The sequence below is a fragment of the Trichogramma pretiosum genome, unplaced genomic scaffold, assembly GCF_000599845.2.
Source record: "Trichogramma pretiosum strain Unisexual culture from Peru unplaced genomic scaffold, Tpre_2.0 scaffold56, whole genome shotgun sequence".
NCBI classification, from domain to species: Eukaryota; Metazoa; Arthropoda; class Insecta; order Hymenoptera; family Trichogrammatidae; genus Trichogramma; species Trichogramma pretiosum.
The window spans coordinates 783,794-800,981 of NW_019641680.1; the positions used below are offsets into that span (position 1 = coordinate 783,794).

Here is a 17,188-nt window from a genome sequence, read left to right on the forward strand (position 1 = left end):
CTCGCGATGACCCAAAAATCATTTTTGAGAATTTTTTTCTCGCTATATGGAGTTGGGGTCAATAATTGCGATCCGTTGACATTGGGTATAGGGTAACACGCCTGATCTGGTTTACTTTAGACCGGGCTGGCTCGTGTTGTGGTTTACCTATCCCTGACTCATTGCATTACTCATTGCGGCTCTGGCTTTGAACTTGACTAATTTACTCGCCTTTGATTTGACCGACGTTGCCAATATATGCTCGAATGCATTCCTCTCGCTGACCGTGAAAATATGCTCCATTAAAGTTAGGAATAGGGAGTCGACCCTGTAGAAAATAGGTTGGCGAAATATTTGGAAAACAATTAAAAAAAAATACTTTAAGCTTCATATCGAAGCAGATTTTATGGTCAATTTGTAATACTGATGCCAGAATTCTTTTCTTTGGTATGAAAGGAGTTGAATGAATGAAAATATGAATTAATAAAATTCAAAATTTTTGTACTAATACGCATTCAAGAACATATTATATAATAATCTAGTATGATAAAAAAATTTTGTATCTAAAATTTGATAACAATTTTTTTTTTAACAATGTGACGTACTGTAAAAATATAACTTATTTACAATTGTTTATTTACACTTGATTTAATGTAAAACTTACGAAAGCTTTCATGCTGGTTTATCTCTCATTACCATTCAGCAACGGGTCAATTTTACTCTTTGATTTAATTACAATAATTTTTTTTCCTTTCGTACATATGTGAAGAAATCAGATTAATGTATTAATCACACAATTAAAAATTATCTTAAGACGCACTAGCCTTCCATAATGTTGCTATTTACAAACATGTTAAGTTGCATAAAACCTTCAGACAATTTATCAGTCATGCTGATAGAATATTTCTTTATGTACATTTTTCATCATCGTAGTCAGTCGCATGTTTATTTTACCACTATTTTTTAGTAAGAAAATAGCAGCAACAATTGACTAATTGATGAAAAATAAAAAAAAGTCTTGCAAAATTTTTTTATTCTTATTATTGGTAACGACGAAACAAAGCATTAATAAAGCTAATATCGAAAAAATTGCATATTAAACAAGTGGTCAGATTCTGTCACACATAAAGCTTAAGCGCTGATGCCTCACGTCATTATTAAACATTTAGTAGTAAAAACACTTAATATAATCATTATTCTACAATTCACATTTCTAACTTACATGTTTCATCTATTTAAGAATGTTATGAAGTTATTTACAACAATAAATTATATATTACATGGGGTCACAGTAAAATTATCTAAGGTAACATAAAATTGTCACTTGCGACAAAACCGAGAATGACATATTTCATGATTGTAATTTTTTGGGCACAATATTAAAATTATCCTCTTTGAAAATAATTCAATAAATAAAAAATCTCAAAAAAAGCTTTACTACGCATTCTCTTAAACTTTAATTATCGATAAAGCAATTTAGTCTAATTTATCTGAAACTAGAGGGAACCTAACTATTCTTAGTTGACGTCCAAAATCACAAACAATGCTATCTCGGAGTGGAATCATTTGTTTTATGAACGTACAACTATCCTTATGACCTAATCTCACTTCCCTGATGGGTTCACCAATTCTTACATCCCAAACGATAAGCGATCCCTGAAAAGTAATAAAATGCAAACGTTCAAGTAAATCATAACATTTAATTCTAGATCACGCCGAATTGTTGCATTACCTGACTACTGGTGATGAGTAAATGATGTGTCAGCATAACCAACTGCAAACTATAGGCGGCTTTATGAGCTGGAAGGGCGTGCAGTAAATGGCCTTGGAAACGCTCCCAAACGCACAACTTTTCGTCAGCCCCTATACTTATAACGTACGAGGCCGAACAGGTGACGGCGGCAACAGCACCATCGTGTGCCTGTATGCTATACATACATGTACCTGAGGGTAAAAATCACAATTTAGTACGGCTTTAATTCAAAATAATGTATAAGTTAATGATGAGCTTACCTGTCGATAAATCCCAGACGCACAGTAAACCATCTTGGGACCCACTTCCAGATGTCATTGGGCTCATTCTGTCAATAAAGAGACAAGAAATGGGCCCACAATGACCGTGCAAAGTATAAAGAGGCAATTGATCTTCCAGCCTGAAAAGTTAAAAAATAAAATATTTAGTAATGATCAGATATTAAGCTTGACTATAGAAAATTCGATAGTTAAGAGATTGCATTGTGTTCTATTCTAGATAAATCGAAATTATAAAATGCCAACAGATACAACGCCAAGAAAACGTAACTTCGAACTAAAATTAAATCAAATCAAATTAAACGTTATTATGACTGCCGTTAACTCAATGCAATTTTAAAATAATTGATTTCCGAGTTTAATTGAATCTGTAAAGCTACAGTACTACTTGAAATAAGACACTTTCAAAGTATGATTTGTTTGTCATTATTCGTAATCAAATGTAAAAAAGAAGATATAAATGAATTATACAAACCTATAAACTTTCAGAGTGTGATCTTGACTTCCAGTTAAAACACGTCCGCCTTCGCTATCTAACACTGTAATGGCTTGTTGATGAGCCCGATGAGTACCGATTTTTAGACATCGAAGGTCTTCCTCTGATTGCATGATATTACTAAAGTCCATCGGTGATCCTGCACTACCAGTTCTTACGTGTGCTGAAAAAAAGTTTAAAATTAAAAAACGCTGATTGAAACAACACGAAATTCTTTTTTAATTCAATACTGAGAAAGATTTAAGATATATTCAATAACAATTGAAATTGGCAAAATTAATGTTCAAATAAATGTTTTGTTTCATGGGATCATCATTAGTCTTTTATTTTATTTATTTCGGGCGTAAACTTACTTCTTCGATAAGACGTGAACCCCCAATCTATTTGTTGGCCTTCGCTGTAACTTTCTAACTGGAGAAAATCCAAGGTACCATTAAGTTTAGCTACTACCACTCGGCTACCAACAAATTTTACTGCCGATATGCCCAGTCCTGATCCGTCGTCAAAAACGCACTGAAAGAGAGATAAAAGTATGTAATAAATTATAAATGGGATAAATTCATAAATCCCTGTCTCTATGCATACCTTGAATTTTCCAGTTGTGCCTTCCCAAAATTCTATACTACCATTCGCACAGCCGATAGCGATCAAGTTTTCTTGATAGTCCATGCACCAAATCGATGAAACTTCATTTTGTTCTGCATTTCCATCAGTGTTTATTGAATTCTCAGTTGTTGTTGCACCAGTTGAAAATTTCAATGTATTTCCAAAATTTTCATCATTACACGCTGCTTTATCTTGATAATCAAAGGCACGACGCTTACTGTGTTCTTCGTAAAGCTGTTTATATTGTTCTCCAAAATCAAAACCGTCTTCATAGCTGAATTGTTTAGATGCACCGGAAGGAAATGGAGATGACGTAAATTTTGTATTGATTTTAGCTCGTAAATCAGGGAGATCGTCGGTGTGATCAAAACTTTGACGAAAGATAGAACTGGTGGGTGATATAGGTGTCAATTTCTCGCCAATTTGGTAATCATAATCATTACTCATATTATGGTTCATAGACAAATTATCAGTACTTCGGTAACTCGTATCGTTTTGATGATTTGGTACTGAATTAGCTGCGGATGGCGAAGATTGTTCATTTTTTATTTTTACCAGGCTTGAGTATAATCCCATTGAATTTGAATTTTCCAGCTCTCCCCGTGATGGAGGCGATCCACTTTCGTAGTCTGACATTGTATCATCCTGCAATAAATACAAAAAAGTTATTTGCAAAATTTCTTAATTACTGTCTGTACATTGAGTTATTTAATTTTGCCTGAATTTACTTACCCGTTCTTTAGGTGAATCTCTGCTATTGAAAAACTTTTTTCTATCAATACAAGTTAGTTGTTCTCCAGATAAAGAGTCCCATATTCTAATGTGTCCAGCAAGACAAGTGCTAGCAACGGTATTGCCGTCAGTCGATATGCATTCCACTTCTTGAATGTGACCCTCGAGAACAAGTGGTACTGATTCAAGTACAAGTTGAGTTGCAGAATCGTAATTCGTTTTGTTTTGAGTAGATGACCAACTAGCTCGCCACTCTGCATAATTGCGTGTGCAAATGCATCGATAAAGCACAACCATTGTATAAACTACAACAATTACACTGATAAAACACAGTATGGCCGTTAAAAAGATTTCCATGGGACTGGTCGGGACCAGGGGAGCGTTAGTAATGAAGCCTCGACCTTCAGATCGAATTGGTACTTCCATATCTGAAAAATTTAATTTGATTATTATCAAAAGTTTCACTTTTTAACTTCTTGTCTTATTTATCCTGAAGAACAAAATGAAAAATATTTACCGGAAAAATCAAGCGGATCGAGAGCAGCGCTAGCTAAACTTTGCCAATGGAATTGTTGCACGTCGTTCGGATTACTGATCATGACCACATCTTGAGGCCTTACAGCATGAGCTAATTTGATAGTGGGCAAGATAATTACTTGCTCTCCAGCAGTGGAAAAATTATAAGCTGAAAGTACTGTGGACCAATGATAGAGCGAAAGACGATTCCACGGTGGAAAATCAACAGGTCGAAGACGATTTATTTCTTCTGTTAGATTGTTGGAAACCGGCATCTGCTGAAATAGTATTTTTTATATTTCTGGTTACATTTATCTTCAACTAATGAATTAATATTGAAATTCTCTTTTTGTTAATTTATCCTTATTCTTACCTGCTGATTTCTATTGACAAATTTATCAACTTTTTCTGAATTTGAATTTTGTTTCATTATATTTACTTTCACTGGACTACTTTCAGTAACTGGAGGACTAACTGAATACCTTTCTACTTCTGTAACTGGTTTCAAAGTTTCTCCCAGATGAACCATGTGTTCGATAATTCCAGAATTATATATTATCATACTGATCCACACAACCATCCATACCATGAAAGCTCTTTGGAAAATTCTTGTTTTGGCCCAGAAATGGACAAGTCTTAAACGCTTTGGAATTTTTACTAATGTTAGAGTGTTCTGATTGTTAGGTGCGATAACATTTGTAGGACCTTTTGAAGGAATCAGTCCATTTAATCTCGGATGAGATTTTGATCTAAATATCTGTGGTTTTTTATTAGGAATTGTTGTTACAAATTGCTGTTTTCTCAATGGTGGTGCATTTTGTAAGTGGAACTTTGAACTTTCTTGGGACATTTCTTTTCTACACATATCAACTGCTAAAGTGGTTGAGAATAAAAATATTTGCAAAAAGAAATCACTGAGAAGTCCAACAATAGCGAAAATACAAAATTCTTGAATAGCTGGTACAAAAGTAAGCAAACCAATAGTGAGAATCGTAAGTTCTATCAACAAATTTTTAGTAATAGACCACCCTTCTTTTGATAATCCTTGTGCAACTCGAATTTTCATATCTAAGTGAGCAGGAGTACTGACAATACTTTTAGTTAACACTAAAACATTTTCCAATCCCACGATAACCACTAGGTAAGGAAATATATCTTTTCCACTCAAACTCAACGTTAGTCCAAAAAAGAAACATGCACCCATGGTCATAAGTAGTGATAATATAACTGTTGCCACAGCACTGAATGCTATTCCACTTTTGGATTTAATTAATTCTATTTTTCGTACTGAAAAATATATATAAAAAAATATGGCAATAAATGTCATGGTAAGTGGAAATAAATCACTGTAATTGAATTCGCCAGGATAGTAAATATGAAAAATTTCATCTGTTGAAATTTTATATGATTCATCTTCTTGTTGATGTAATGGGTAAATTATTTTAAGTTTTTCTTTTAATCCCTTAATAAATCTGAAAAATAAAGCAACATTTTAATACTCATGAAACTGAATGGAATTAACAAAAATAAATATTAGTTTATACATACATTGGATCATAATCTTTCAAAAATATTGTCACTGAGTACTGCAAAACTCTTTGACGAATTCGAATAGGATGTCGCTTGAAGCCCGTTTCCTTTACATTCATACCCAGTAGTAATTCCGCTGTACTAGTTTTGCCTTTTTGTAGAGTCTAATTAAAATAATCAACTATTAGTTATGACAAAACTTTGAAAAAGTACAAGATTGATGCACTACCTGATACGAAAAAATGGTATTTATTATGTTTGTATCTTGGTTAAATTCTTCAACACTGCGATGCCAAAAATCAGCTGGCGATAAAATTAAGCAACTGTACTCAGGCAGTACTTCTGATACTTTAACACTTTTCTTTTTAAGTGCTTCTACAGGTAAACAGAATTGACTCAATGATTTACCACTAGAAATAAAAAAATTATATAATTAACATCATTTAACTTGAAAAAGTATAAGTTTAATCTTAAAACAAAAAACATAATAATAACCTGATAGGGTCTTCATAATTTTGAATGATTTCTAACAAGTTGAAAACTTCATAAAGTGGTCCTCTGAATGCATCAGATAAAGATAATTTTGTATCCCATGGCACAACTGCAGATCGGAGAGTTATTTGCTGAACGTAGAATGCAGAACTGTCGGAACTATTTATTGAGTTGATAGAATCATTTAGCACATATGTCGGAGCGACTCCAGGCATAGGCAAATTTACCAAGGGATAACTGCAATGTATGATTTTCATATTAATGTGTTTTATAATACAATTTTATAATAATTAAAAACCATGAAACAAAAATAAAAAGAAAACTCACCAACATAGCAAGGCAATAGAAATAGTAATTGAAATAACTGAAACGGGATGAGAGGAGCAAAACAAACCATAAGAATAGTATAGCCCTGCTACTCTCTCCGGCAAACTTCGAGACATGGTGGTTGAGTTATGTTAACATTTCTTCACGAAAATAACTTCTTTTATCTGGAAAACACAAAGTTTTCATAAATATCTTGGATACACTTTGCACTGGTTTATACATTAATACCCTGCGTAAGATTTATGAGCATAATTTTCTATATGTTTAATTGTCTTAACTAAATATCATTCAATTATGCAACAACACCATAGTTTTCCACGAAAGAATAATTAAAGATATTTTTGTAAGTTCTGACATTCCACTTTCTTAAGAGTAAACAACACTTGTTTTCTACATATAATATACGCAAATTATAGTTCAGTGTTTACAAAAGTAATTAATTTTTAAGAGGTTACTTTTTTTGCAATTAATCATAATAAGTGCATACACGTATAGAATAGAAAGTAAAAGTTTTAAGAATTTCTCAAGTTTTTATTTTTCTTTCAAATTTGAAAAAAATAATACATCAAGCGAGTGTGTATGTTGACAATAAAAATCAATTCTAGAAATATATTATTTAGTGCTATGTAATGTTTTTATTAATAGAAAAAGAATAAAGCTAAAACGAGTTCATATCAATGATAGATCAGACATAAATAAAATTTATTAAAAGTCAAGAAAAATCTAAATAGTTTCACTGTCATAACATCAAAATTTACTCAGAAAAAAAAGCATAAAATTGCAAATCGTTACAATTTCCACGAAAAAAGGGGTAATTTCTTATCTAATAGCCTATCCACCATGCTTTGTGTAATGCAAGTAAAACACGTGCGGTCACCTCTCTCTCTCTCTCTCTCTCTCTTCGGTGTCCAACGGTCCCCCGAAATTGCGTGCAGAAGCAAAGAAAGTCGTCGTCAGTGGCTATATGTATACACACGCACACACACGCGCGCGCGCCCACGAAATCGCACCGGGGCTATCACAAATTTATTTCAATATATATCTATTAATGGACTTGTGCAAGGAGGCAACACAACACTAGAACGACCATTTAGACTCGTATACGTTGCGAGAGAGCGCATCGCTGCATTTAGTCGAAAAATGCAGTAGCAGCAGCAGCAGCGGCGGCGTGTTGGAGCGAAAATAGCAGCTCCGGTTCTCGACTACGGGCACGCGTGCACGGCGCGCACATACACGCTACTACACATACACACGGATAGGCCAAATCTGGCGCAATTCAAAAGCGGCCCCGCAGAGGCGCAGAGTCAGTCAGTGTATCGCGGAGAGAATCGCGCACTAATCCCTGCGTGCATAGGTTATGTCCGATATTGGACCCGTTTTCATGCACGCACAACGTGACGCACTTTGCGCACCGACACGAAACGTTACATGTATGCGGGGGCTCTGCAGAGTCCGCGCAGCGCGTAAAAAGAGAGATGCACTCCGTATTATTTGTTATTAATAGAGACCGACTCGATTCGTGTAACTACGCACTCGTCGTGTGCCGTCGTGCTCGCGCGAGTCACGCAGTCCGCGCCGCACTGCAGACACTACTGTATTCTGTTCGAGATATACACAGAGAGTCGCGAGAGCCACTACGTACGCGGCCAATGCGTAAATAATGTATATCGAGCGATTAAAATTGTAACGATTAATATTCCATAGTCAAGCGGTATTTTGTTTTTCAATTTAAAAAAGTATTATTATAAAAAGTTACGAAGAAGTCAGCGTGGTGCGCCGCTGCGAGCAACGCCGATTCCGCCGATTATAATAATCGTGTGTGTGTGTAGTGTGCGTCGCCGCCGTTTATTACTACTACAAGCCGAATATCACATTTTATGATTGATGAGTTGCTAATGTTTGCCGATGATGTCATTGCAAAAAATGACAATGATGTTTCGGAAGCGCGACGACGACGACTACTACACGCGTGTGTCTGTCTGTGTGTTTGTGAATGTTTATACGATTACATATATATACGCACGAGTGCGAGCGTCGTCGAACGCATTGCTACATAATATAAATACGATATCGCTGGCGTTGCAGATTCGCGATTTTTCTCCATGCGGAATCGAAATTAAAAGTCGATGTGTTCGTGCGCGCGTTTCGCCCTTCCGAATAAGTTTTTTTTTTTTATTTTCGACGTAGAAACATAACGATCGCTGCGAGGTTCGAGATCGTTTTGCAAAATTCGACTCGATTATCTAATAACAACGAGTTTTAATTGAGATTTTTGAAGAAAAACGATTTTTACTGATTCAATCGATTCCGTATAAGAACTCTGTGTGTATACGACGTCCTTGATAAATTGCAAATTTTTTCCGTAATCATACCTTTTTCACGTGCCCAAAATCGATTAAAAAAATATGAAGAAGAAAAAAGCTTCGCCGAGGCACCATCCGCATAAAATTAGCCAAAATTTTTTTTCGCACGCAAAAATTAACGGTTAAATATTCATATCGAATGACTAGGGAAAAAAAAAATTCATCGTGAGAGTATCTCTCGCTCTTTATTATGAAATATCAGCGAAGAACGTTCGGCGCGGTTCGGACGTTAACAAAAAAAAATACATAATATCGAGTTCGGCATACTGCACAACACGTACGTCGTGTCGTGCAGGGCAGCACTTGACAAATTTGTATATTGCATCTAACTCGAATCATGCGAAGATCGTTAAGAAAAAAATCACGACTGCCTTTCGGAGGAACCTTGGTTTGTTTGCATTATTATTTGCAGATTCGCTCGTGTATATTTACTCGATATTGTAAAATGAAGTGGCGCACGACAGAAAATTAGGGATTTAAATTCATTCGCTCGAATCTGTTATAGTAAATATCTCAAATTCTGTAAAGTCATTCGTTCCTTAAATCTTCGTTATTGCACCTCGTTCTCTTTTGACTATTTTCGTCGACGCTTCCACGTGGCTTGTTTACAAAATATACACGGTTTTGCGATACATAATGTAAAAAGCAAATATTTTCAAAGTAAATTTTTTAAATTAATTGAGCAATGCTACATACACTCGATGACATAATTTTTTTATCAATAGTATACCAATGTTTTTTTACGTGTCAATCGTACAATACTAACTTCAGATCGATCTAAGAGTATTTGTAAAATATTTGTAATATTTGTAGCATTTGTAATGTAAAACGTAAGAGTATTTAAAGATAATTATAAAAATCAAATGATGCAGTATCTGCACATTGGTACAAATGCTAGTCCGACATCCTTATTCATCGTCGTAAACTAATTTGATTTTGTTTCATAAAATGAAGCGTGTAAATTTTAATTCGAAACTGAATATCATCCTCTCTCGCGGTTCAACGCATTCGAGTGGTTGGCAAATTACAATGTTAGCAGATTATTGAATGACCGTTTGACGCTCGTGTACATTTTTTTTGAAATAAAATCTGAATATATACCTAAACGATTTTGTGTATTTAAAAAAAAATTATAGGTCACCGTATTAAAACTGTTTTGTCGATAAAACGATTGCTTTTGTGCGATTTGGCATTTCTCGTGTATGATAACGATTTTTTTTTTTGCAGCAGCAGCACTTGATTTTCGTAAGAATTTATCGCAATCAATAATTCTCTTGACTTTAGATAAATGTTTTATTATTAAGAAAGTGTATTAATAAGAAACGTTTCTTGGACAATTAAATTCAATCCGTCAGAAAGAAATAAACTATTGAAACTATGAGATTGCGAGTGAATTAATTGTTAAAAGGCGCATGCTGAGATAAAATAGAGATTGATCTATTACCTTTTCAGTGCAAAATTGAACATTTTGAGCTTTGCCATTTTACGAGGAAACATAGTACGCGACGATCTCGTTTATGTATCACTTTAGAAAATTCGCCGGAATCGTCGTCGAAAGCATTGTCGTCGTTGTCGATTTTTTCCTCGAATTTTCACGGAAACTCAATCACCTTTTATCCTCTCGGTCATGCCGCTCCTCGTGAATATTTATCGTGAGTTTTCTGCAAGAAAAAAAATTCGTGCGCACAATTGATTTTCCGAAACGTAAAAGCTTTCACAATGCATAATCCCAATCGTAATAATTATTCAGACATTTCGTTAGTTATCTCGATTATTTACACTAACGGCTGAATGAGTTGTCTATACCGTAAGCAAGTTATTATTTTTATCGGAATTTTTGTGATTTTTCGAATTCTCTCGTAATATACGTAAACGATTATTAAAAAAATAAAGCGTCTTGTATTTCACTTGATGCGTATGGAAAGTTTGTATACAATTTTGCACGTTACGATTACATTCTATTTTTAACGCGTGCGCGCGATAAATCAAAATGAAAAATATCAATTTTTCAGACTTCCATTAAAAATCGTCATTAGTTATAATGTAAATTCGAAGAACCACTTCTTCGTGAGCGCTAAGAATTTTCTATTATTAACCGTCGAATTTTTTACACGTTTTTGGAAATGTTCTAAATCGCGTAATTCATCGAGCCATTAGCTAACAGTTCCAATACGCCGAAGACGTTATGAATATTTAAACGAGATGTATATAATAATTGATCATTTCAGCCGCGCGCACGAACCCATTAATTCCAAAATGTTTATTCAACAAGTTTGTTCGCTTACGTCGGTTTTATTGTTTTTTTTTACTTCTGGTTCCCGTCGAAAAGTGAGTATCTATTTTTTCACCAATCGAGCGAAAATCGGTATCACACACACACACACACACTTCATAGGTGAACGTCATACGTTTTTTTTTCTTCTTCTTCTTCTTCGTCAGTTGCAATGACGACGAGAGGCGCACCAAATTGTAAAATCACGCTCGTACACAAAGCAGAAGCAGAATTGACTATATAGCACACATCGACGCGAAAGAGAATACACTAGTTATTAACCGGCGGCATGCATCATTGCCGACGACGACTCTCGGTTATAATATGTACATAAGAATACAAAAAGCTCCGAGATGTATATTATAGCGTTGTCGTCTCGGGATGCCGGTCGCGCAAAAACTGACGTCGCTATTGGGCGTCGAAGTCATGGCGGCGTACCCCCGGGGATTAACATTATGGCTCCGTATAAGCTCAAGCTTATCCCCGGTGGTAGGCCGCCATTTTCGTATGCTATTACTCTATCAATATGGGCTATTCCACAACAGGTGTAGCAGGCCCAAAAAATGAAGTTGAAACTAACCATTTACTCTTCAAGAACACAATGAAAAATGAAAATCCTGAAGAGCACAGCCCCCTAGATCCAACTCTCATGGATCTACATGGACTCAAAGTTGGATTTTTATGTTTTGAGGATATTCTGCTTGTTACTCTGCTTTTTTGGGGTGAATATGAAAAAAATTTTAAACCATGTTTTTTCATGTAAAATTTGATTTAGAATTCAAATCTGTACTCAGATGAGACATTAATAACCTCAAAACCCCTTGAAATAGAAAGCATGGTGTAATAGGACATGAATGTCAAAAAAAAATATGTTCGTATACCTCAAATCAGCCCATATTGTAATATGTTCATCTATACACCAAAATACAACTTCTGATAAAGTTTGGTAACTGAGTCTCCATTACAGATCATTTTGAAGCTTTTGAAAGGCCAAAAACATGGTTTTTTCCTCATTTTCCAGGTTTTTTGGCCTTTCAAAAGCTTCAAAATGATCATGGTTTTTTCCTCACTTTCCATGTTTTTTGGCCTTTCAAAAGCTTCAAAATGATCTGTAAGGGAGACTCAGTTACCAAACTTTATCAGAAGTTGTATTTTGGTGTATCGATGAAAATATTACAATATGGGCTGATTTGAGGTATACGAACACATTTATTTTTAGACTTTGATGGTCTTTTGCTCTATTTTTTCAATTTTAAGGGGTTTTGAGCTTATGAATGTCTCATATGAGTACAGATTTGAATTCTACATCAAATTTTACATGAAAAAACATGGTTTAAAATTTTGTTTATATTCACCCCAAAAAAGCAGAGTAACAAGCAGAATATCCTCAAAACATAAAAATCCAACTTTGAGTCCATGCAGATCCATGAGGGTTGGACCTAGGGGGCTGTGCTCTTCAGGATTTTCATTTTTCATTGTGTTCTTGAAGAGTAAATGGTTAGTTTCAACTTCATTTTTTGGGCCTGCAACACCTGTTGTGGAATAGCCCATATATATAAAATTCGACGCCCAATTTACCGCTACTGGCGCCGAGCAGCTACGCACATGCGAGTGAGAAATCCCGACCTCCGAGGTCGTGGCTCGCATCGTCTTCAGAGCAGAGCTCAGTTTACTCAACGCGACGCTTATATACTACATCTATACGTGTGTTGATTTTTTTGCCTGTTGCTGCTACTGATGTTTCGTAGCTATTTGTCTTTCGCGATCATCGACGATTTATTTGCATATTATGTGTGAGCTCTCTTACGCACGCGACTGCGCCCGGCCTTGACCTTACTAGTTACTGCACGTACTTACACCAAAGAAGATAGACACGTATAGAAGCACAGAACTATAGGCGCGATTGAGGCTGGCTCATATGGTACCAAAACCAACTTCAAGGAGGCGCGGCGAGCAACCTAAGCCTGTAATGTATAACCAACATTTAGTCCCGTGGTTACCAAAGTCTTCGTAGTCGAGTGGTCAAGCGCTCGGCTTCTTCAACCTGTCTGCTTCTGCGATGGAAAAGTTGAGATTATTTGAACGCAGAGTGCTACGCGTCTGCTTAAATAAATACAGAACTGCTACTAGCAATTACGTCAAAAGGATAAATAACTTTAATATACTTTCTATGGCTCAAATTCCAAGAATCGACACGTTCATGATTTACTTTATCAGAAGTTACATTAGGAGTTCTCTGCTCAGCAAATCAAATAGCCTTATCTTCGGCCCTTACTACTACAATGATGGTTACATAAAAGTCTCTCTAGCTAATGGGTATGTGCCCCCTGAAGCGTTCTTCTACCTAGACAATAACAATTTTATAATTGACAAAGATGGTAAACATCTACTATATCATATCAGCAGAAATAATCTTAATAAAAAAATATGTATAGAATCATTCAATGAAAGTCAATTAGTCTATTGTAGAAGCTTAACCAAAGCTGATGCTATTATCTTAAAGAACTTCAAATACTCTAAGTAAAACCGTTATAAATGTATATATGTTAATATTTTCTTTAGTTTTTTTTTTTTTTAAGATTAAGTTTAGAATAAGCAGTTCCAAATGTAGCAAACTCTTAGTTTTTTAAATTTTTCTAAGAAGCTGTAATTCATTGTATGCATTTGCATTTTGTATCCTATAAATATAAATATAAACCTCTGTATAATGGCGAGTGTCCCAAGGGATCATTCCATTTATTGCTAAATACGTGTCATCTAACAGTTAAGTTTCTGTATATGTTTAAAACTGTATAAATCATAATATTAATCAATAAACATATATTTTTCAAAAAAAAAAAAAAAAGCGCTCGGCTTCGTCTTTTGCGTCGAGCGGTCGGGCCTTGGTTCAATCCCAGGCCGCAGATATTTTTTTTTACATTTTTTTCTCCAATTACAAAGAATAAAGTAAGGATTTCGTTTCTTTGCTGATATTGGTCGTAAAATTAAAATTGCATTGATAATCAAACGTTTTTTTTCATGTTCTTTTTTCTACAAAAAAATAAAAAATCACATTTAATTCAAACGCAAATTAAATTAAATTAATGTATATTTAGACGCCTCGAAAAAAAATTTCGTGTCAATTTCGTTAAATGAAGTTTCTTTTTTATGAAAATATCTCGGACTCCAATTTTAAATGGACCGTATCGCTTGATTATTATTTTTCACATTTAAAAAAACCCTTAATAAATAAATTTATCAGAGTATTTTTAATTTTATAAGCAATATTAGCTAGAGGCGAAATCCTTACTTTATTCTTTGTAATTTGAGAAAAAAATGTAAAAAAAAATATCTGCGGCCTGGGATTGAACCAAAGCCCGACCGCTCGACGCAAGAGACGAAGCCGAGCGCTTGACCACTCGACCACGAAGACTTTGGTAACCAAGGGACTAAATGTTGGTTATACATTACAGGTTTAGGTTGCTCGCCGCGCCCCCTTGAAGTTGGTTTTGGTATCATATGAGCCAGCCTCGATTTTTAGTTAAGCTCTGGGCTTCTATACGTGTCTATCTTCTTTGCTTACACACACACACTTGTGTATATTGGCAAAAACTACTTTTATAGATGTACATTTCTAAATAAAAACAAAAGAAGTAAATTTCAACAACTCAGCCAGCTGTTGTCTGAACGGCCGGCAAAATTCATTTATTTAATGAAATCTAGAGCGGAAACGTTTTTCAAATATATATGACCAGAGAAAAACTGAGATCCACGCATGTCTTATCGTGACAAATAATGAATAAAAATAGTAACTTTTTTCATTTTCAGATTATGTCAACCGTAAATGTGCTTTTTCCCAGAAAGCTATCGAATTCACGATAAATTTTATGATTGGTTCAATACGACACCCTCGTCGTTGAATTGTTTCACTTTACTTATCTTCTTCTTATTATTGATTTATGTTTCAAATATGTTCAAATGTTGAAATATGTTTAAAATTACAAATAAACTAATAATTTAAAAAATTGAAATTCACATAATAATCAATAATAATAAACAATTATTATGTATGTAAATTTATTGTAACTTTGTTTTATATTCATCCGATCAACATGCAATATATGGGTAATATATTGCAGTTAAATTATTAATTTTTGTGTAATATAGGGGCAATATATTGGCAAGTGTAAATTTGCCTATATGAGCAATTCTTTAAATAAAACGCATTTTTGGAGGTAGAATCGCGGCAAATTTTTTTTCAACCTACTTGGATACGGATCCTCAGGAAATGTTTTTGGGGGTCCTAGGAACACGTAACCACGTAGGAACCATTGAAAGTTCAATAGTGCTTATTTTTGCAGCTACTTTTGTGATTGAGAGGACGAAAAATCATGTTTTCTCGTAAATCCGGCTAATCACTCAATTTTTGAGTCGCTAAAAAAGTATGAAAACTCATTTAAAAATAATAACTGACTACTGTGTTCGATAGGAAATTTCTTCAGCTTTCCGATGGTGTTATCAGATTTTCTGCTAAGTCGCACATTCACCGAGACATTGGCCATCAAAGACGCCAAGCTAAATATCTCGAAAAACTCGGTACGGAAAACGTGATCTTTGAGGTTTATTTTCAATTTTTCTTTGTGAAAATGAAATTTTTTGGAAAATCTGACTGCGCCATGAGAAAGCTGAGGAAATTTTCTATCGAAATGATATCTTCATTTTTTTTTTGAGTCGAATTACAATGTTATACCAGCGAATTTCTATTACTCTGTCCAGTGTTTTCTGTTATCGAATCGTTTTTAGTGTGGTCTCGCGGTTCTCAGCGTTACGCGTCTTGAAACTCGCTTGTAATTTAATTGAAAATAAAAATGAATATGTGATTTCGATAGGAAATTTCCTTAGTTTTCTTGTGGAGCAGTCAGATTTTCCAAAAAATTTCATTTTCACAAAGAAAAATTGAAAATAAACCTCAACGATCAAGTTTTCCGTACCGAGTTTTTCGAGATATTTAGCTTGGCGTCTTTGATGGCCAATGTCTCGGTGAATGTGCGACTTAGCAGAAAATCTGATAACACCATCGGAAAGCTGAAGAAATTTCCTATCGAACACAGTAGTCAGTTATTATTTTTAAATGAGTTTTCATACTTTTTTAGCGACTCAAAAATTGAGTGATTAGCCGGATTTACGAGAAAACATGATTTTTCGTCCTCTAAATCACAAAAGTAGCTATAAAAATTAGCACTATTGAACTTTCAATGGTTCCTACGTGGTTACGTGTTTCTAGGACCCCCAAAAACATTTCCTGGGGTTCCGTATCCAAGTAGGTTGAAAAAAAATTTGCCGCGATTCTACCTCCAAAAATGCGTTTTATTTAAAGAATTGCTCATATATGTGCAATATATCGCCGTTATAACGCACATATACGTTGCCAATATATTGCACATACATGAATATCGCCAATCGAAGCAATTTTTAAGTGATTATGGAGGCTCTATACATTATAGAGTCATTTAGGCTCTATATGAGATTCCAAAAAAAACATGCGGTTGACGATCAAACTTTTGAGATAAACAAGTTTGAACATGGCAATTTTAACACGGGCTCTTATGTGATACTGTCTTTTATTGTTTATAACTAATTTAAAAGATCAACCATCTTAATAAAATATATATTTTATTAAAGAGAAAGTTTCAAGCTTTTGTTTGGTATGTTAAAAAGTACCCTTACTGAACTAACTAATGAGTAAATAAACAAAATGGGCGTATAATCATTGATTTCGAATAGAGCGAGCGGTTGTCTGCCCAATACGAGAAAGAGACAGACAGACGCCTCGCTGTACTACTGTTATGATTGCTGAGGAGCCAC

The 17,188-nt window shown here is 34.6% G+C and overlaps 2 protein-coding genes across 5 annotated transcripts in view; one reads left to right on the forward strand and one right to left on the reverse strand.

Moving 5' to 3' along the window:
- LOC106654894 (transcription elongation factor SPT5-like) overlaps nucleotides 1–17,188 on the forward strand; it is a 30,850-nt gene that overhangs the window by 991 nt on the left and 12,671 nt on the right. The gene's annotated exons all lie outside the window — the stretch shown is intronic.
- LOC106654893 (sterol regulatory element-binding protein cleavage-activating protein) lies at nucleotides 574–11,567 on the reverse strand. Of its 4 annotated transcripts, XM_014375019.2 has the most exons (15): nucleotides 11,358–11,567; nucleotides 10,517–10,733; nucleotides 6,710–6,873; nucleotides 6,386–6,619; nucleotides 6,120–6,300; nucleotides 5,909–6,054; nucleotides 4,734–5,832; nucleotides 4,362–4,638; nucleotides 3,845–4,272; nucleotides 3,092–3,757; nucleotides 2,860–3,019; nucleotides 2,486–2,669; nucleotides 1,993–2,132; nucleotides 1,712–1,923; nucleotides 574–1,635 (listed from the first exon to the last, which is right to left on the reverse strand). In XM_014375019.2, the coding sequence occupies exons 3-15, from the start codon at nucleotides 6,823–6,825 to the stop codon at nucleotides 1,456–1,458; spliced, it is 4,023 nt and encodes a 1,340-aa protein (XP_014230505.1). In that variant the 5' UTR covers nucleotides 6,826–6,873; nucleotides 10,517–10,733; nucleotides 11,358–11,567; the 3' UTR covers nucleotides 574–1,455. The 4 variants fall into 4 exon arrangements, with proteins under 4 accessions (XP_014230505.1, XP_023316679.1, XP_023316680.1 ...); XM_023460911.1 differs by lacking the exons at nucleotides 10,517–10,733; nucleotides 11,358–11,567 and adding an exon at nucleotides 7,593–8,313 and having other exon boundaries at nucleotides 6,710–6,875; XM_023460912.1 differs by lacking the exons at nucleotides 10,517–10,733; nucleotides 11,358–11,567 and adding an exon at nucleotides 7,587–8,313 and having other exon boundaries at nucleotides 4,362–4,635.